Source organism: Haematobia irritans, chromosome 4 (assembly GCF_050003625.1).
Source record: "Haematobia irritans isolate KBUSLIRL chromosome 4, ASM5000362v1, whole genome shotgun sequence".
NCBI lineage: Eukaryota > Metazoa > Arthropoda > Insecta > Diptera > Muscidae > Haematobia > Haematobia irritans.
The window spans coordinates 186,280,783-186,303,827 of record NC_134400.1 but is presented as its reverse complement, the minus strand read 5'-3'; the positions used below and the strand labels follow the sequence as shown (position 1 = coordinate 186,303,827).

Below are 23,045 nucleotides of genomic sequence, written 5' to 3'. Positions count from 1 at the left end.
CCAAAAAATGGCAATTTTTTTAATGTTTGGTAGATTGTAGAATTCTTGATGTTTTGTTAGATTTTGCTAAATATTCCTCTCCAACTTCACAAATTTCCTCTAGAAATGAATTTTTGACAAAATTTCCTCTAGAAAGAAAATTTTGACAAAATTTTCGACAGAGATAAAATTTTGACCAAATCTTCTATGGAGATAAAATTTTAACAAAAATTTTCTATAGAGATAAAATTTTGACAAAATTTTCTATAAAAATTAAATTTTGACATAATTTTCTATTTTAAAAAAAATGTTGCTATAAAGATAAAATTTTGACAAAAGTTTCAAAAAAAAAAATTTTGACAAAATTTTCTATAGAAATAAAATGTTGACAAAAGTTTCTATAGAGATAAAATTTTGACAAAATTTTCCATAGAGATAAAATGTGGACAAAATTTTCTATAGAGATAAAATTTTGACAAAATTTTCTATAGAGATAAAATTTTGACAAAATTTTCTATAGAGATAAAATTTTGACAAAAGTATCAATAGAAATAAAATTTTGACAAAATTTTCTATAGAAATAAAATGTTGACAAAAGTTTCTATAGAGATAAAATTTTGACAAAATTTTCTATAAAAATTAAATTTTGGCATAATTTTCTATTTTAACAAAATGTTTCTATAAAGATAAAATTTTGACAAAAGTTTCAATAGAAATAAAATTTTGACAAATTTTTCTATAAAAAATTAAATTTTGACATAATTTTCTATTTAAAAAAATGTTTCTATAAAGATAAAATTTTGACAAAATTGTCTATAGAAATAAAATGTTGACAAAAGTTTCTATAGAGATAAAATGTTGACAAAATTTTCTATAGAGATAAAATGTTGACAAAATTTTCTATAGAGGTAAAATTTTGACAAAATTTTCTATAGAGATAAAATTTTGACAACATTTTCTATAGAGGTAAAAATTTGACAAAATTTTCTATAGAGATAAAATTTTGACAAAATTTTCTATAGAGATAAAATTTTGACAAAATTTTCTATAGAAATAAAATTTTGACAACAGTTTCAATAGAAATAAAATTTTGACAAAATTTTCTACAGAGATAAAATTTTGACAAAATTTTCTATAGAAATAAAATTTTGACAAAAGTTTCAATAGAAATAAAATTTTGATAAAATTTTCTATAGAGATAAAATTTTAACAAAATTTTCCATAGAGATAAAATTTTAACAAAATTTTCTATAGAGGTAAAAATTTGACAAAATTTTCTATAGAGATAAAATTTTGACAAAATTTTCTATAGAGATAAATCGTTGACAAAATTTTCTATAGAGATAAAATTTTGATAAAATTTTCTATAGAGATAAAATTTTAACAAAATTTTCTATAGAGATAAAATTTTAACAAAATTTTCTATAGAGGTAAAAATTTGACAAAATTTTCTATAGAGATAAAATTTTGACAAAATTTTCTATAGAGATAAAATTTTGACAAAATTTTCTATAGAAATAAAATTTTGACAAAAGTTTCAATAGAAATAAAATTTTGACAAAATTTTCTACAGAGATAAAATTTTGACAAAAGTTTCAACAGAAATAAAATTTTGACAAAACGTTCTGTAGAAATAAAATTTTGAGAAAACTTTCTATAGAGATAAAATTTTGAGAAAATTTTCTATAGAGATAAAATTTTGAGAAAATTTTCTATAGAGATAAAATTTTGACAAAATTTTCTATAGAGATAAAATTTTGACAAACTTTTCAATAGAGATACAATTTTGACAAAATTTTCTATAGAGATAAAATTTTGACAAAATTTTCTATAGAAATAAAATTTTGACAAAAGTTTCAATAGAAATAAAATTTTGACAAATTTTTCTACAGAGATAAAATTTTGACAAAAGTTTCAACAGAAATAAAATTTTGACAAAACGTTCTGTAGAAATAAAATTTTGAGAAAACTTTCTATAGAGATAAAATTTTGACAAAATTTTCCGTAGAGATAAAATTTTGACAAAATTTGCTATAGATAAAATTTTGACAAAATTTTCTATAGAGATAAAATTTTGACAAAATTTCCTATCGAAATAAAATTTTGACAATATTTCCTATAGAAATAAAATTTTGACAAAATTTTCTACAGAGATAAAATTTTGACAAAAGTTTCAATAGAAATAAAATTTTGACAAAACTCTATAGAAATAAAATTTTGACAAAATTTTCTAAAGACATAGAATTTTAACAAAACTTTGTATAGAGATAAAATTTTGACAAAATTTTCTATAGAAATAAAACTTTGACAAAATTTTCTATAGAAATAAAACTTTGACAAAATTTTCTATAGAAATAAAACTTTGACAAAATTTTCTATAGAAATAAAACTTTGACAAAATTTTCTATAGAAATAAAATTTTGACAAAACTCTATAGGAATAAAATTTGACAAAATTTTGTATAGAGATAGAATTTTGACAACATTTTCTATAAATTTTGACAAAATTTTCTATACAGATAAAATTTTGAAAAAATTTCCTACAGAAATAAAATTTTTACAAAATTGTCTATAGAAATAAAATTCTGACAATATTTTCAATAGAAATAAAATTTTGACAAAATTTTCTACAGAAATAATATTTTGACAAAATTTTCTATAGAAATAAAATTTTGACCAAATTTTCTATAGAGATAAAATTTTAAATTAAAATTATATCTATTTTGACAAAATTTCCTACAGAAATAAAATTTTGACAAAATTTTCTATAGAAATAAAATTTTGACAAAACAGAGATAAGTTTTTGACAAAAGTTTCAATAGAAATAAAATTTTGACAAAATTTTCTTTAGAAATAAAATTTTGACAAAACGTTCTGTAGAAATAAAATTTTGACAAAATTTTCTATAGAAATAAAATTTTGACAAAATTTTCTATAAATTTTGACAAAATTTCGTATATAGATAAAATTTTGACAAAATGTCCTACAAAAATAAAATTTTGACAAAATTGTCTATAGAAATAATATTCTGACAATATTTTCTATAGAAATAAAATTTTGACAAAATTTTCTAAAGACATAGAATTTTAACAAAACTTTCTATAGAGATACCATTTTGACAAAACTTTCTATGTTAAAATCTGTATATAATAGAAATAATATTTTGATAAAATTTTCTATAGAAATAATATTTTGACAAAATTTTCTATAGAGATAAAATTTTGACAAAATTTTCTATAGAGATAAAATTTTGACAAAATTTTCTATAGAGATAAAATTTTGACAAAATTTTCTAGAGATAAAATTTTGACCAAATTTTCTATAGAGATAAAATTTTGACAAAATTTTCTATAGAGATAAAATTTTGATAACATATTCTATAGAGATAAAATTTTGACAAAATTTCCTATCGAAATAAAATTTTGACACTATTTCCTATAGAAATAAAATTTTGACAAAATTTTCTACAGAGATAAAATTTTGACAAAAGTTTCAATAGAAATAAAATTTTGACAAAACTCTATAGAAATAAAATTTTGACAAAATTTTCTAAAGACATAGAATTTTAACAAAACTTTGTATAGAGATAAAATTTTGACAAAATTTTCTATAGAAATAAAACTTTGACAAAATTTTCTATAGAAATAAAATTTTGACAAAACTCTATAGGAATAAATTTTTGACAAAATTTTGTATAGAGATAGAATTTTGACAACATTTTCTATAAATTTTGACAAAATTTTCTATACAGATAAAATTTTGAAAAAATTTCCTACAGAAATAAAATTTTTACAAAATTGTCTATAGAAATAAAATTCTGACAATATTTTCTATAGAAATAAAATTTTGACAAAATTTTCTAAAGACATAGAATGTTAACAAAACTTTCTATGTTAAAATCTGTATATAATAGAAATAATATTTTGACAAAATTTTCTACAGAAATAATATTTTGACAAAATTTTCTATAGAAATAAAATTTTGACAAAATTTTCTATAGAGATAAAATTTTAAATTAAAATTATATCTATTTTGACAAAATTTCCTACAGAAATAAAATTTTGACAAAATTTTCTATAGAAATAAAATTTTGACAAAACAGAGATAAAATTTTGACAAAAGTTTCAATAGAAATAAAATTTTGACAAAATTTTCTTTAGAAATAAAATTTTGACAAAAAGTTCTGTAGAAATAAAATTTTGACAAAATTTTCTATAGAAATAAAATTTTGACAAAATTTTCTATAGAAATAAAATTTTGACAAAATTTTCTATCAATTTTGACAAATTTTCGTATATAGATAAAATTTTGACAAAATTTCCTACAAAAATAAAATTTTGACAAAATTGTCTATAGAAATAATATTCTGACAATATTTTCTATAGAAATAAAATTTTGACAAAATTTTCTAAACTTTTCTAAACTTTAACAAAACTTTCTATAGAGATATCATTTTGACAAAACTTTCTATGTTAAAATCTGTATATAATAGAAATAAAATTTTGATAAAATTTTCTATAGAAATAATATTTTGACAAAATTTTCTATAGAGATAAAATTTTGACCAAATTTTCTATAGAGATAAAATTTTGACAAAATTTTCTATAGAGATAAAATTCGAACGAAATTTGGTCCTCTAATTACCACGCGAAAATAATTAATCGCAATAAGCAAAATTCGCCCTTATCGAGTTTTCGACCGTATATAATCTTATTGTAATTTTCTACGAATTTTTGAACTTTCCGATTACAGTTATAGTTGGATTATTCTTTCCGAACAAAATGTTCAATTAAGCTTTTAATTGAAAATATTTTTTAGGTATTTAATATTTTTGTTAAAAATTTAAAAAACCTTTATCATTTTCTTAACTGGTGTGTTTTTCTATATAATAATAAAATAATTAGTTTATTCAATTAAAATTCATTAGAAATTTTGAACATTATGTGCATTAACCAATATTTTAAAGTGAAGTCAAGTACATAGATCAGGTAGTCCTTTCGATCGATTTGGTTCATCAAACTGTAATAAGACCAATTCGTAGGTTACTATAGTTCCGGCCATCTGTAAAAACAAAACAGATTAGTCTATAAAAATTGTATTTAAATTTAAATCTCTTATAAAAAAAAAGTGTTCCAAAAACTAGGTAAGAATGTTACTATTATTTTTTCATGAAATGGAATTTGTGTTAATTAAAAAAAAAAAAAATGCACTTTAAATGAAACTGACAAAATGGGGTTTCCTCTTCACTATTGGTGTTTACAAATTTTCGCTGTCTGTACAAGTCTTACCCCAAATAATAAACGCCTCGTTAGGAAATAGAATTTCTTCCCAGATAAGGCAATTGTTTGTGTTGTCATATGGAATATTAGACGTTCAACCTAATAAAATAAAAATGTAGAAATGCGAGTAGGCTATACAACGTACCACGTACCATCTTCAAAAATCCTCACTCACCTCTACACACCATGTTTCACTGGAGACCCGTCGTAGCACAGCTAAACCACCTTTGGATTCATCGTTAATGGATGCAGCCGTAAGAAAGACAAAAACTGTGCGTCCCATCAAATACAACAGAGAATACCAGAAATATATGTAATTGATAGGCCAACGAAGTTTGCTACAAAAAATTTAAAAAATTGCTAAATTAAAAATTAATGCCATAAAGAAAATAATTGAATAATATCTAAAGATTTTGTTTTTAAATTAAGGAGTTTGATATTAATGTAGATCCAAGAAAGGTTCTAAGACATACGATTTTAATGGAAGGACGCACATTTCGAAATTAATATCTCAAATTGAACGAAAAAGACTTTAAAGCTAATTTATTAGAAGTTTTTTTTTTAATTATTTGTTTTTTTTTTAGATTAGAGAATTTTAAACTTAAGGTTATGCAAATTGCATATTCTAATATAGGTTGCAAATTTTACACACTAGCCCATATTTTTTTCAGTGTGATCGTGTGTCAAAGAAAATAGTTTTTATTGTAAAAAAAACCCTTTAACTATACACTCAAGAAAAAGTTTACTTGGATCCATCGATTTAGACCTTCCTTTAAGGATTTCGGTATTTATTTTAAAGAAACCGCGATTAAATCTAAAAACTCAATATTTCAGTCAATTTAGGAGTTTTTTCTATAAATCAAAAATGTGTCTCTTTACTTTAAGGAAAATTTGCGTTTGTCCAAGCACATACGACTTTAACGGAGTGACGCAAATTTCCAAATGTTGTGTCCTAAGTTTAATACAAAAAGTATTTGTAGCAAAGTTTATAAACTTTAATTTATTTAAACTTTCTTTAATTTAAAGAAATTTGTCCTTAATATTTTGTAAATTGCGTATCCTAACATTTAGGTTGCGTAATCCTTAATATCACGTAAATATATTTCTCAGTGTAGGTTAAAATTTCATACTTCATTTAAAATCTTTGAAATCAAACAAAAATAAATCAAACAATAAATTTTCTATAGAAATAAAATTTTGACACAATTTTTTGTAGAAATAAAATTTTGACTAAATTTTTTGTAGAAACAAAATTTTGACAAAATTTTCTATAGAAATAAAATTTTGACACAATTTTTGGCAGAAATAAAATTTTAACAGAATTTTCTGTACAAATAAAATTTTGACAACATTTTTTGTAGAAATAAAATTTTAACAGAATTTTCTGTAGAAATGTAAATTTTGACAACATTTTTTGTACAAATAAAATTTTGACAACATTTATTGTAGAAATAAAATTTTGACAACATTTTCTATAGAAATAAAATTTTGATAAAATTTTCTATAGAAATAAAATTTTGACACAATTTTTTGTAGAAATAAAATTTTAACAGAATTTTCTGTAGAAATAAAATTTTGACAAAATTTTCTATAGAAATAAAATTTTGACAAAATTTTCTATAGAAATAAAATTTTGACAACATTTTTTGTAAAAATAAAATTTTGACAAAATTTTTTATAGAAATAAAATTTTGACAAAATTTTCTATAGAAATAAAATTTTGACACAATTTTTTGTAGAAATAAAATTTTAACAGAATTTTCTGTAGAAATAAAATTTTGACAAAATTTTCTATAGAAATAAAATTTTGACAACATTTTTTGTACAAATAAAATTTTGACAAAATTTTCTATAGAAATAAAATTTTGACACAATTTTTTGTAGAAATAAAATTTTGACAAAATTTTCTATAGAAATAAAATTTTGACAAAATTTTCTATAGAAATAAAATTTTGACAAAATTTTCTATATTTCTATATTCTATAGAAATAAAATTTTGAAACAATTTTTTGTAGAAATAAAATTTTAACAGAATTTTCTGTCGAAATAAAATTTTGACTACATCTTTTGTACAAATAAAATTTTGACAAAATTTTCTATAGAAATAAAATTTTGACACAATTTTTTGTAGAAATAAAATTTTAACAGAATTTTCTGTAGAAATAAAATTTTGACAACATTTTGTGTAGAAAAAAATTTTGACAACATTTTTTGTAAAAATAAAATTTTGACAACATTTTTTGTAGAAAAAAAAATTACAAAATTTTTTATAGAAATAAAATTTTGACAAAATTTTCTATAGAAATAAAATTTTGACAAAATTTTTTGTAGAAATACAATTTTGACAACATTTTTTGTAAAAATAAAATGTTGACACAATTTTTTGTACAAATAAAATTTTAACAGAATTTTCTGTAGAAATAAAATTTTGACAACATTTTTTGTACAAATAAAATTTTGACAACATTTTGTGTAGAAATAAAATTTTGACAAAATTTTCTATAGAAATAAAATTTTGACACAATTTTTTGTAGAAATAAAATTTTGACAAAATTTTCAATAGAAATAAAATTTTGACAAAATTTTTTGTAGAAATAAAATTTTGACAAAATTTCCTATAGAAATAATATTTTGACAACTTTTTTTGTACAAATAATATTTTGACAACTTTTTTTGTACAAATAAAATTTTGACACAATTTTTTGTACAAATAAAATTTTAACAGAATTTTCTGTAGAAATAAAATTTTGACAACATTTTTTGTACAAATAAAATTTTGACAAAATTTTGTGTAGAAATAAAATTTTGACAAAATTTTCTATAGAAATAAAATTTTGACACAATTTTTTGTACAAATAAAATTTTAACAGAATTTTCTGTAGAAATAAAATTTTGACAACATTTTTTGTACAAATAAAATTTTGACAACATTTTGTGTAGAAATAAAATTTTGACAAAATTTTCTATAGAAATAAAATTTTGACACCATTTTTTGTAGAAATAAAATTTTGACAAAATTTTCAATAGAAATAAAATTTTGACAAAATTTTTTGTAGAAATAAAATTTTGACAAAATTTCCTATAGAAATAATATTTTGACAACTTTTTTTGTACAAATAAAATTTTGACATTTTTTGTAAAAATAAAATTTTGACACAATTTTTTGTACAAATAAAATTTTAACAGAATTTTCTGTAGAAATAAAATTTTGACAACATTTTTTGTAAAAATAAAATTTTGACAACATTTTGTGTAGAAATAAAATTTTGACAACATTTTCTATAGAAATAAAATTTTGACACAATTTTTTGTAGAAATAAAATTTTGACAAAATTTTCTATAGAAATAAAATTTTGACACAATTTTTTGTAGAAATAAAATCTTAACAGAATTTTCTGTAGAAATAAAATTTTGACAACATTTTTTGTAGAAATAAAATTTTGACAACATTTTTTGTAGAAATAAAATTTTGACAGAATTTTCTGTAGAAATAAAATTTTGACAACATTTTTTGTAGAAATAAAATTTTGACAACATTTTTTGTAGAAATAAAGCTTTAACAGAATTTTCTGTATAAATAAAATTTTGACAAAATTTTCTACAGAAATAAAATTTTGACACAATTTTTTGTAGAAATAAAATTTTGACAACATTTTTTGTACAAATAAAATTTTGACAACATTTTGTGTAGAAATAAAATTTTGACAAAATTTTCTATAGAAATAAAATTTTGACAAAATTTTCTATAGAAATAAAATTTTGACACAATTTTTTCAAGATATAAAATTTTAACAGAATTTTCTGTAGAAATAAAATTTTGACATTTTCTATAAAAATAAAATTTTGACAAAATTTTCTATAGAAATAAAATTTTGACACAATTTTTTGTAGAAATAAAATTTTAACAGAATTTTCTGTAGAAATAAAATTTTGACAACATTTTTTGTACAAATAAAATTTTGACAACATTTTGTGTAGAAATAAAATTTTGACAAAATTTTCTATAGAAATAAAATTTTGACAAAATTTTCTATAGAAATAAAATTTTGACACAATTTTTTGTAGAAATAAAATTTTGACAAAATTTACTATAGAAATAAAATTTTGACACAATTTTTTCAAGATATAAAATTTTAACAGAATTTTCTGTAGAAATAAAATTTTGACATTTTCTATAAAAATAACATTTTGACAAAATTTTTTATAGAAATAAAATTTTGACAAAATTTTTTGTAGGAATAAAATTTTGACAAAATTTCCTATAGAAATAAAATTTTGACAAAATTTCCTACAGAAATAAAATTTTGACAAAATTTCCTATAGAAATAAAATTTTGACAAAATTTCCTATAGAAATAAAATTTTGATAAAATTTCCTATAGAAATAAAATTTTGACAAAATTTCATATTTGATTTAAAACCTTTTTGAAATAAAAAAAAGTTCTCTAGTTTTATGAGTCTTTTGTGTCCTAAAATTAAGGTTAAATAATGTTTTTGTTTGTTATGACAATATTTTATCCAATACAATTTACTTACTTGAAGACATTCAACAATTGATAGCACACAAAATACAAATTGTTAATGCATGACAGCAAAATTAGACCCGACAGATTCTCATCAACAACTTCTAAAAGTTCACAGAGTTTCACATAATGCTCACGAATTTCTATGAATACCGATTGGGAAACATCCTGTCATTGCAAATAGATGACATCGAATAAACACAAAAACATTAAAATAATTAATAAAAATTACGTAAGAACAAGTAGACCCAAAGAAAAAATATTTTCCTCCGAAAAACAATTTTAGCTATAATGTATTTAATTTAAGGGTCCTTTGAGTTAAGTAATTTAAGAGAATGAGCTCACCTTGTTGGCTAATTTATTAATACGTGTCGTCACTTGCTCAAAACGATATGCGATCCCCTTGCTCACCATCATTATGAACAAATCCATATAATTCCAAAGGAATGTACACAATCCATTAGCAATCTACAGAATTAAAATTGTATGTGAAAGAGAGAAATTATCTCGGAATGGATAAATATATAAATGCAAATATTTATAGCAAACTTACCAATATTCCTATTCCTACATAGATATTGCGAGGCATTATTTGAAAGACGTAATCATAATTACGAAAAATAAAATCATTAAAAGATATCACCACCGTCGTATTATAGACGGGAGCACAAATTTCTTTACTCCTTCTATAGGATATAATAACAGAGCATAGGTAGAGACCATGTTCAACTGAAAATTAAACCAAGAAATGTTAGTACACTCTATTACAAATAGAAAAAAATACGTTCCAAAATCGTGAACGGACGGTAACAAAATGAAACGCAAACGTTCAACGGAAAATCAAAACGAAATAGAAAATTCTGTCAAAATTTTATTTCTAATGAAAAATTTTGCAAAATTTTATTTTTATAGAAAATTTTGTCAAAACTTTATTTCTATGGAAAATTTTGTCATATTTTTATTTTAATAGAAAATTTTGTCATATTTTTATTTCTATACAAAATTTTGCCAACATTTTATTTCTACCCGAGTAAAACTTGAGAGATCTAATTACATTTGAGCAGATCCGAAAATTGGTAAGATATGATTATATTAAATTGCTATAGAATTAGATCTGATCAGATGTAAATTTTGGCCTAGATCTAATGTACTAGATATAATTATATATAGCCGTATATGTAGATAGATCTGATGTTAGATCTTGTCATATATGGAATTATATCTAGTTACACCAAAAATTTTGTAAAATTATATTTCTATAGAAAATGTTGTCATATTTTTTTTTTCCATAGAATATTTTGTCATATATTTATTTGTATAGAAAATTTTGTCAAAACTTTATTTCTAAAGAAAATTTTGTCAAATTTTATTTCAATAGAAAATTTTGTCAAAATTTTATTTCTATAGAAAATATTGTCATATTCTTATTTCCATAGAATATTTTTGTCATATATTTATTTCTATATAAAATGTTGTTAACATTTTATTTCGATTGAAAATTTTGTCAAAATTTTATTTCTATAGAAAATTTTGTCGAAATTTTATTTCTAAAGAAAATGTTGTTAAAAGTTTATTTCTATAGAAAATTTTGCCAAAATTTTATTTCTATAGAAAATGTTGTCAAATTTTTATTTCTATAGAAAATTTTGTCAAATTTTTATTTCTATAGAAAATGTTGTCAAAACTTTATTTCTAAAGAAAATTTTGTAAAATTTTATTTCAATGTTGTTGTTTTTTGATTTCATCTTAAAACCATGCATTGAATAAACTACAAGTGTAGCTTAACCAACAGAGGAAAAGAATGTTTGTCAAATTTATTTGGGCAAAGCCCTATAGACTGCAAGATGGTTGGATGGACGGACGTTTCGGAATTACCACATTCCTCATCAGCATCCCTTACTTGCAGCAAAACTATCAACCAATTATCAGAATAAATTCAGGCAGTTCATTAAACCCAACAATGAACCACACTTGAACCTTCCGAAAAAAGGTTTTGCATGATAGCCGACATTCAATAGAAAATTTTGTCAAAATTTTATTTCTATAGAAAATTTTGTCATATTTTTATTTCCACAGAATATATTGTCATATATTTATTTCTATAGAAAATTTTGTCAAAATTTTATTTCTATAGAAAATTTTGTCAAAATTTTATTTCTATAGAAAATTTTGTCAAAATTCTATTTCTATGGAAAATTTTGTCAAACATTTTATTTCTACAGAAAATTTTGTCAAAATTTTATTTCTACAGAATATTTTGTCAAAAGGTTGTTTCTTAAGAAAATGTTGTTAAAATTTTATTTCGATAGAAAATTTTGTCAAAATTTTATTTCTATAGAAAATTTTGTCAAAATTTTATTTCTATAGAAAATTTTGTCAAAATTTTATTTCGACAGAAAATTTTGTCAAAATTTTATTTCTATAGAAAATTTTGTCAAAATTTTATTTCTATAAAAAATTTTTGTCAACATTTTATTTCTATAGAAAATTTTGTCAAAAATTTTATTTCTATAGAAAATTTTGTCAAAAATTTTATTTCTACAGAAAATTTTGTGAAAATTTTATTTCTATAGAAAATTTTGTCATATTTTTATTTCCACAGAATATATTGTCATATATTTATTTCTATAGAAAATTTTGTCATATTTTTATTTCCACAGAATATTGTCATATATTTATTTCTATAGAAAATTTTGTCAAAATTTTATTTCTATAGAATATTTTGTCAAAAGGTTGTTTCTTAAGAAAATTTTGTCAAAATTTTATTTCTATAGAAAATTTGGCCGAAATTTTATTTCTATAGAAAATTTTGTCAAAATTGTATTTCTATAGAAAATTTTGTCAAATTTTATTTCTATAGAAAATTTTGCCGAAATTTTATTTCTATAGAAAATTTTGTCAAAATTGTATTTCTATAGAAAATTTTGTCAAAAATTTTATTTCTACAGAAAATTTTATCAAAATTTTATTTCTGTAGAATATTTTGTCAAAAGGTTGTTTCTTAAGAAAATGTTGTTAAAATTTTATTTCGATAGAAAATTTTGTTAAAATTTTATTTCTATAGAAAATTTTGTCAAAATTTTATTTCTATAGAAAATTTTGTCGAAATTTTATTTCTATAGAAATTTTTTGTCAACATTTTATTTCTATATAAAATTTTGTCAAAAATGTTATTTCTATAGAAAATTTTGTCAAAAATTTTATTTCTATAGAATATTTTGTCAAAAATTTTATTTCTATAGAAAATTTTTGTGAAAATTTTATTTCCTAAGATAAATTTATTTCTCTTAGGAAATAAAATTTGGTCAAAATGTTATTTCTATAGAAAATGTTGTTAAAATTTTATTTCGATAGAAAATTTTGTCAACATTTTATTTCAATAGAAAATTTTGTCAAAATTATATTTCTATGGAGAATTTTATAAAAAATTTATTTCTATAGAAAATTTTATCACACTTTTATTTCTATACAAAAATTTTGCAAATTTTTATATATTTTTACTTACTACAGCATACACGGAAAAAATATTTTTGTCTTCAATTACGATCCGACTTTTTATACCCTCCACCATAGAATGGGATGTATAGTAACATTGTCATTCCGTTTGTAACACATCGAAATATTGCTCTAAGACCCCATAAAGTTTATATATTCTGGGTCGTGGTGGAATTCTGAATCGATTTGAGCCTGTCCGTCCCCAGATTTGACCTCCGGAACCTCATGGAGGAGCAAAATTCATCCGATTCGGTTGAAATTTGGTACATTGTGCTAGTATATGGCCGCTAACAGCCACGCAAAAATTGGTCCATATCGGTCTATAGTTATATATAGCCAATAGCCAATAGCCAATCACCAAATACACCATATCGCCAAAAATAATCTAAAATACCAACATTATATTTCTATAGAAACTTTTGTTAAAATTTTAATACAATAGAAAGTTTTGTCAAAATTTCTGTAGAAAATTTTGTTAAAATTTTATTTCGGTAGAAAATTTTGTCAAAATTTTATTTCTGTAAAAATTTTTTTCAAAATTTTATTTCTATAGAAAGTTTTGTCAAAATGTTATTTCTATAGAAAATTATGTCAACATTTTATTTCTATAGAAAATTTTGTCGAACTGAATTATATATGTATTTAATCGGCCTTTTTTGTTTAATATATCCCCCGTATGAACTAACTTACAATTTAGAAGGCGGTGTTGTTTTAAGGATTTTTTAAGATATCTTGCCATCGACAAGTGTTACGGCAACCCAAGTAATTCGATTGTGGATGACAGTCTTTAGTAGAAGTTTCTACGCAATCCATGGTGGAGGGTACATAAGATTCGACCTGGCCGAACTTACGGCGGTATATACTTGTTTTAAATTGAAATCTATCATCAATGTCAATTTAAACAAGTATATACGACCGTAAGTTCGGCCAGGCCGAAGCTTATGTACCCTCCATCATGGATTGCGTAGAAACTTCTTCTAAACACTGCCATCCAGAATCGAATTACTTAAGTTGCGGTAACGCTTGCCGATGGCAAGGTATCGTGAAACCTCCTAACACCATCTTCTAAATTGTATGTAAGTCCATACGTGGTATATATTAAATCAAAAAAGATCAATCCAATACGTATATAATTCAGTTTGACAAAGTAGACATAAAATTTTGACAAAATTTTCTACAGAAATAAAATTTTCACAAAATTTTCTATTGAAATAAAAATTTTGACAACATTTTCTATACAAAGAAAATTTTGACAAAAATTTCTACAGAAATAAAATTTTTACAAAATTTTCTATAGAAATAAACTTTTGACAAAATTTTCTATAGAAATAAAATCTTGGTAGATTATTTTTGGCTCGAGTGGCAACCATGATTATGAACCGAATAAAATTTGAACAAAATCTTCTATAGAAATAAAATTTTGACAAAATTTTCTATAGAAATAACATTTTGACAATGATGAAAATTTTATTATGAACCGAATAAAATTTTAACAAAATTTTCTCTAGAGATACAATTTTGGTAGATTATTTTTGGCTCTAGTGGCAACCATCATTATGAAACGATATGGACCAATTTTTGTGTGATTGGACCAATTTTGGTATGGTTGTTAGCGACCATGTTCCTAATTTGAACCGGATCGGATGAATTTTGCTCCTCCAAGAGGCTCCAGAGGTCAAATCTGGAGAACGTTTTATATGGGGGCTATATATAATTATGGACCGATATGGACCAATTCTGCCACGGTTGTTAGAGACCATCTACCAACATCATGTACCAAATTTCAGCCGGATCGGATGAAATTTGCTTCTCTTTGAGGCTCCGCAAGCCAAATCTGGGAATCGGTTTATATGGGGGATATATATAATTATGAACCGATGTGGACCAATTTTTGCGTGATTGTTAGAGACCATATACCAACATCATGCACCAAATTTCAGCCGGATCGGATGAAATATGCTTCTCTTAGAGGCTCCACAAGCCAAATCTGGGGATCGGTTTATATGGGGGCTATATATAATTATGGACCGATATGGACCAATTTTTGCATGGTTGTTAGAGACCATATACCAACATCATGTACCAAATTTCAGCCGGATCGGATGAAATTTTCTTCTCTTTGAGGCTCCGCAAGCCAAATCTGGGGATCGGTTTATATGGGGGCTATATATAATTATGGACCGATGTGGACCAATTTTTGCATGGTTGTTAGAGACCATATACCAACACCATATACCGAATTTCAGCCGGATCGGATTAAATATGCTTCTGTTAGAGGCTCCACAAGCCAAATCTGAGGGTCCATTTATATGGGGGCTATACGTAAAAGAGGATCGATATGGCCCATTTTCAATACCATCCGACCTACATCGATAACAACTACTTGTGCCCAGTTTCAAGTCGATAGCTTGTTTCGTTCGGAAGTTAGCGTGATTTCAACAGACGGACGGACGGACGGACGAACGGACGGACATGCTCAGATCGTCTCAGAATTTCACCACGACCCAGAATATATATACTTTATGGGGTCTTAGAGCAATATTTCGATGTGTTACAAACGGAATGACAAAGTTAATATACTCCCCATCCTATGATGGAGGGTATAAAAATTAATCTATCCGATTCAGAAATTTTTTGATACAATTAAAATAATAATTTTTTGTGATTGATATTTTTTTAAAAATTAAAAGATTAGTGGAAACAATTAAAATTTTGATTGAATTTTTCTAAATTCAATTAAATTTTTATTTGAAAAAGTTTTGCCAAATATTTTTTCCTCTGGCTAAAACCATACTTACCAACCGATAGAAATATTATAACACCAGCTGACAATCTAATATAATCTAATATAGCCCCCATATAAACCGATCCCCAGATTTGACCTCCGGAGCCTCTTAGAGGAGCAAATTTCATCCGATCCGGTTGAAATTTGGAACTTGGTGTTAGTATATGGCCGCTAACAACCATAACAAAATTGATCCATATCGGTCTATAGTTATATATAGCCGATCTCCAATCACACAAAAATTGGTCCATATCGGTTCATAATCATGATAGCCACTCGAGCCAAAAATAATCTACCAAAATTTATTTCTATAAAAAATTTTGTCAAAATTTTATTTCTAAAAAAAATTTTGTCAAAATTTTATTTCTATAGAAATTTTTGTCAAAATTTTATTTCTATAGAAAATTTTGTTAAAATTTTATTTCTATAGAAAAGCTTGTTAAAATTTCATTTCTGTAGAAAATTTTGTCAAAATTTTCTTTCTATAGAAAATTTTGTGAAAATTTTATTTCGATAGAAAATTTTATTTCTATCGAAAATTTTGTTAAAATTTTATTTCTATAGAAAATTTTGTCAAAATTTTATGTCTATAGAAAATTTTGTCAAACTGAATTATATACGCATGTGAACCATCTTTTTATACCCACCACCATAGGATGGGGGGTATATTAACTTTGTCATTCCGTTTGTAACACATCGAAATATTGCTCTAAGACCCCATAAAGTATATATATTCTGGGTCGTGGTGAAATTCTGAGTCGATCTGAGCATGTCCGTCCGTCCGTCCGTCTGTTGAAATCACGCTAACTTCCGAACGAAACAAGCTATCGACTTGAAACTTGGCACAAGTAGTTGTTATTGATGTAGGTCGGATGGTATTGCAAATGGGCCATATCGGTCCACTTTTACGTATAGCCCCCATATAAACGGACCCCAAAATTTGGCTTGCGAGGCCTCTAAGAGAAGCAAATTTCATCCGATCCGGCTGAAATTTGGTACATGGTGTTAGTATATGGTTTCTAACAACCATGCAAAAATTGGTCCACATCGGTCCATAATTATATATAGCCCCCATATAAACCGATCCCCCGATTTGGCTTGCGAGGCCCCTAAGAGAAGCAAATTTCATCCGATCCGGCTGAAATTTTGTACGTGATGTTAGTATATGGTCTATAACAAACATGCAAAAATTGGTCCATATCGGTTCATAATTATATATAGCCCCCATATAAACCGATCACCAGATTTGACCTCCGGAACCTCTTGGAAGACCAAAATTCATCTGATTCAGTTGAAATTTGGTATGTGGTGTTAATATATGGCCTCAAACTCCCATGCAAAAATTGGTCGACATCGGCCCATAATTATATATAGGCCCCATATAAACCGATCCCCAGATTTGACCTCCAGAGCCCCTTGGAAGTGCAAAATTCTTGCCATTCGGTTGAAATTTGGTACGTGATGTTAGTATATGGTATCCAACAACCATGCAGGAATTGGTTCCTATCAGTCCATAATTATATATAGCTCCCATATAAACCGATCCCCAGATTTGACCTCCGGTGCCTTTTGGAGATGCAAAATTCATCCGATCTGCTTGAAATTTGGTACGTGGTGGTAGTATATATTTAACAACCATGCCAAAAGTGGTCCATATCAGTCCATAATAGTACATAGCCCCATATAAACCTATCCCGAGATTTGGTTTTGGAACCTCTTAGAGGAGCAAATTTCATCCGAGTGTGTTGAAATTTGGTACATTGTGCTAGTATATGGTCGTTAACAACCATGCCTAACTAGGTCCATATCGGTCTATAGTTATATATGGCCCTCAGATAAATCGATCCCCAATCACACAAAAATTGGTCCATATCAAGTTCATAATTGTATACAGCCCCCATATAAGCGACCCCCATATTTCAATTCTGGCTCTCTACGTACAATAAGTCCATATCGATTCGTAATTATTTGTAGACTTAACTATACATAACTTTTTTGTCTAATATATACCATGTATGGACTAAATCACAGTCTTTCGTAGAAGTTTCTACGCAATCCATGGTGGTGGGTACATAAGATTCGGCCTGGCCGAACTTGCGGCCGTATGTACTTGTTTGATTTAATATAACCACGTATGGACTTACATACAATTTAGAAGACGGTGTAAGGAGGTTTTAAGATATCTTGCCATCGACAAGTGTTACGGCAACCCATGTAATTCGATTGTGGATGACAGTCTTTAGTAGAAGTTTCTACGCAATCCATGGTGGAGGGTACATAAGATTCGGCCTGGCCGAACTTACGGCCGTATATACTTGTTTTTAATTGAAATCTGTCATCAATATCAATTTAAAAATTTGATCTATCCAATTCAGAAATTTTTTGATACAATTAAAATAATAATTTTTTGTGATTGATATTTTTTTAAAAATTAAAAGATTAGTGGAAACAATTGAAATTTTAATTGAATTTTTCTACATTCAATTAAATTTTTATTTGAAAAAGTTTTGCCAAATATTTTTTCCTCTGGCTAAAACCATACTTACCAACCGATAGAAATATTATAACACCAGCTGACAATCTAATTCTATAGGCCAAATTCCTTTTGGGTATGACATAGGGCCTCCGTCTGAACAACATTTCAATGCGGTACCAATGACGCATTAATTTTGGCCAACGTGGAGCCAAAATGGCAAAAAGAAGACAGCTAAATTGAACACAACCAAAAAATGCCAAGCCAACTATTAAAAAAAAAATAATTGAAAATTACTTAAAATCATTTGTTTTTTCAAAAACTTTTTATACCAAAATTTTTAGCACTAATGCCAATTTTTAAAAGATTTTTTAAAGTTGATAAAGTTAGTACGGAACTGGTGCCCATAAAAGCCACTGTAACCAGAACCTGCCATGAAGCTAATGAGAATTTCATATTTTTGGGATTTGATTCCAAAACTCCTTGTACTGGTAGAGCTGAACAGCATTGTCCCAAAAATAGAACTGAAATAGAAACATTTTGAGAAAATAAAATAAGAATTGATATTGATTTGTAATAAAAAAATAAAGGTGGGAACTTTGTTCCGATTTTCCCCAAAATTCTAAATTAAAAGTACAAAAACAGTTATGACGACGATCATAGATTTTATATTAAATCTTGAGAAACGATGGGCCAACTTAATTAGTGCGATTGGTTGTACAACTTATTTTTTGCCTCCGGTGGATGGACGGATGGACGGTTAAGCCTATATAAATTTGTCTATTCGGCGGAGGATAATTATCCGTAATAAAATCAAGTTTATTTGTACAATTTATTATACCCTGTGCCACACTGTGGAACAGGGTATTATAAGTTAGTGCATTTAGATTTAGATTTAGATTTAGATATAGCTCCCATATATATCTTTCGCCCGATATGGACTAATATGGTCCTAAAAGCCAGAGTTTTAGCCAAATTTGGTTGAAATTTTGCACAGGGAGTAGATTTAGCATTGTAGCTATGCGTGCCAAATTTGGTTGAAATCGATTCAGATTTAGATATAGCTCCCATATATATCTTTCGCCTGATATGGACTAATATGGTCCTAGAAGCCAGAGTTTTGGCCCAATTTGTTTGAAATTTTGCACTAGGAGTACAATTAGTTGTGCAACTAAGTGTGCAAAATTTGATTGAAATCGGTTCAGATTTAGATATAGCTCCCATATATATCTTTCGCCCGATATGGACTAATATGGTTCTAATAGCCAGAGTTTTGGCCCAATTTGGTTGACATTTTGCACAGGGAGTAGATTTAGCATTGCAGCTATGCGTGCTAAATTTTATTGAAATCGGTTCAGATTTATATATAGCTCCCATATATAGCTTTCGCCCGATTTACACCCATATGACCACAGAGGCCAATTTTTAACTCCGATTTAGTTGAAATTTTGCACAGGGAGTAGAATTAGCATTGTAGCTATGCGTACCAAATTTTGTTAAAATCGGTTCAGATTTAGATATAGCTCCCATATATATGTTTTTCTGATTTCGAAAAAAAATGGCCAAAATACCAACATTTTCTTTGTAAAATCGCCACTGCTTAGTCGAAAAGTTGTAAAAATGACTCTAATGTTCCTAAACTTCCAATACATATATATCGAGCGATAAATCATAAATAAACTTTTGCGAAGTTTCCATAAAATTGCTTCAGATTTAAATGTTTCCCATATTTATACCCTTCACCACTACTGTGGTACAGGGTATAATAAGTTTGTGCATTTGTATGTAACGCCAAGAAGGAGTAATCATAGACCAACCTTTTAGTATACGGATCGGCTTAGAATTAAATTCTGAGTCGATTTAGCGATGTCCGTCTGTCTGTCTGTCCGTCTGTCTGTCTGTCTGTTTGTCTGTTTGTCTGTCTGTCTGTCTGTCTGTCTGTCTGTCTGTTGATGTAGTTTTGTGTGCAAAGTACAGCTCGCAGTTTTAGTCTGATTGTCCTAAAATTTGGTATAGGGTCCTGTTTCGGCTCAAAGACGATCCCTATTGATTTTGGAAAAAATCGGTTCAGATTTAGATATAGCTGCCATATATATTTTTCACCGATCTGGTCATAATTGGCGTGTATATCAACCGATCTTCCTCAAATTCCGTACATCTGAATATTTTATGAGTCTCGAAAAACTTGCAAAATATCAGCCAAATCGGTTCAGATTTAGATGTAGCTCCCATATATAGCTTTCGCCCGATTTACACTCAAATGACCACAGAGGCCAATTTTTTGCTCCGATTTAGTTGAAATTTTGCACAGGGAGTAGAATTAGCATTGTAGCTATGTGTGCCAAATTTGGTTGAAATCGGTTCAGATTTAGATATAGCTCCCATATATAGCTTTCGCCCGATTTACACTCATATGACCACAGAGGCAAATTTTTAACTCCGATTTAGTTGAAAGTTTGCACAGGGAGTAGAATTAGCATTGTTGCTATGCGTGCCAAATTTGGTTGAAATCGGTTCAGATTTAGATATAGCTCCCATATATATGTTTTTCTGATTTCGACAAAAATGGTCAAAATACCAACATTTTCCTTGTAAAATCGCCACTGCTTAGTCGAAAAGTTGTAAAAATGTATCTAATTTTCCTAAACTTCTAATACATATATATCGAGCGATAAATCATAAATAAACTTTTTCGAAATTTCCTTAAAATTGCTTCAGATTTAAACGTTTCCCATATTTTTTTTACTAACATTGTGTTCCACCCTAGTGCATTAGCCGACTTAAATTTTGAGTCTATAGATTTTGTAGAAGTCTATCAAATTCTTGCAGATCGAGTGATATTTAAATGTATGTATTTGGGACAGACCTTTATATATAGCCCCCAACACATTTGACGGATGTGATATGGTATCGAACACACAAAAAAATTTTTTTCTGATTCAATCACCAAATTAATTGATCCAATTAATTTTTTAATTGAAATGTCTTCAATCACGAAAATGATAGTATCAATCACAGTTTTAATTGGGCATAGAAAAAATTCTTGATTAAAAAATTAATTGATTTTTTAGCAAATTTCAATTAATTTTTTAATTGATTCAATTAAAAATTTAATTGATGTTGATTGCAAAACTCAATTAATTTATTTTAAAAAAGGTAACTATTTTTAATTACTTTCTGAATTGGCTTAGAGTTTTTATTTGGATTAACAAATGTTTGTTTGAAATACATTTTTAATTAAAAAAAAAAATCAGCACTTTTTAACTGAATTAGTCTTCCGAATTTGATTAAAAAGTTAATTGTATCAATTAATTTTTTAATTAAAATTTTTAAAATTTTCAATCATTGACTTAATTAACTTAATGTTTCTATCATGATTAAAAAGTTAATTGTATCAATTTATTTATTAATTAAAAAAATTTTCAACTTCAATTAACTTTTTAATTGGAAATATTTTGGTGATATTTTTTTCTGTGAAAATTTAGATGTACAAAGTGGTGCAGGGTATAATATAGTCGGCCCCGCCCGACTTTAGACTTTCCTTACTTGTTTTACTATAAATCATTGCCTATAAACAAAGATTGAGACTGACCAAATTTTGTAAAAAAAAAACCTTTTTAATGTTATTTAAATTATCCCTGTTGTCCCCTGGTAGAAGAAATTCTCTTATTTCACACTGACCAAACAAAAAACGGAAATTTAAGCCTAATTCCAAAATGGTTTACATACTTGGACTCACTGCTCGTTGAAATGTGTCCTCTGTGGTATTGTTCTCATTATCGTTTCCTTCGTTTATATGCCCATGTTCAATGGCATGATTGCGATTGGGTTTATAGATGGCAAATACACTTTCATCCCATGGCATATTTTCAATAGGAGTTCGAGTGGAAATTTTCCTTTTCGTATCATCATCATCATATCGCTTTACTGTATCGAATTTCCTCTGCTCCTTACAGTAATCGGTTTCAATAGGCTGACGAGGATTTTTCCTGGGAACGAGAGAATTCTCTTCAGGACTTTCATTGCCTTTGATGTTTGATGTTGGTTCACCAGACTTAAATTCTTTTGCATTTATTGTCCACATGAAATTATTGAGTGGCATTATGGATTTCTTGGAAAATCTCTCAATACACTGGGATTGATTCATAATACCCAGTCATTGTCTTCCCGTAAGGTTTTATTCCGAAGAGTTTTTGTTTCGTTTTGTTTTTTTCTTAAAATTTCACACAGGTAAAGCTTACGAGTAAACCACTTGATCCGAAATAAAAAAGAAACATTCCCAACATTATTGCAATTTTTATACAAACCCACAGTATAAGAGGGGGCGTATCTACAATTTTCTACGTGTTTTCAGCTGATGAATTCTTTATGAGATAAATGCTCTTGAATGTGACCGTATATCATGTCTTTAACCAATTTGTCATGCATGTTATTGGTCGAAATTATATGGAATATTCGAAGGTAAATGAAAACGGGAATTCGTATACTCAATTTTAAACCAGTTACGAATTTA

At 25.9% G+C, this 23,045-nt stretch overlaps 1 protein-coding gene across 1 annotated transcript; it reads right to left on the bottom strand.

Annotated features, from left to right (window-relative positions):
- Positions 1-4,940: 4,940 nt before the first annotated feature.
- On the bottom strand, positions 4,941-22,679 carry LOC142235900 (gustatory receptor for sugar taste 64a-like). Its single transcript, XM_075307151.1, has 9 exons — positions 22,262-22,679; positions 18,865-19,056; positions 18,606-18,800; positions 10,333-10,508; positions 10,125-10,247; positions 9,793-9,947; positions 5,433-5,595; positions 5,267-5,356; positions 4,941-5,039 (listed from the first exon to the last, which is right to left on the bottom strand). Exons 1-9 carry the CDS (start codon positions 22,677-22,679, stop codon positions 4,950-4,952), a joined length of 1,602 nt encoding a protein of 533 aa, XP_075163266.1. The 3' UTR covers positions 4,941-4,949.
- Between the last annotated feature and the right edge of the window lie 366 nt (positions 22,680-23,045).

What these genes read in the sequence shown, in the direction of transcription:
- LOC142235900 (XM_075307151.1), bottom strand. Translation starts at nt 22,679, where the DNA reads ATGAATCAATCCCAGTGTATTGAGAGATTTTCCAAGAAATCCATAATG. An exon ending in TATAATATTTCTATCGGTTG is followed by an intron (nt 10,509 to 18,605) that starts GTAAGTATGGTT and finishes TTTAATTTTCAG; the next exon opens with TTGAACATGGTCTCTACCTA. An exon ending in CGAGGCGTTTATTATTTGGG is followed by an intron (nt 5,040 to 5,266) that starts GTAAGACTTGTA and finishes TTGTTTTTACAG; the next exon opens with ATGGCCGGAACTATAGTAAC.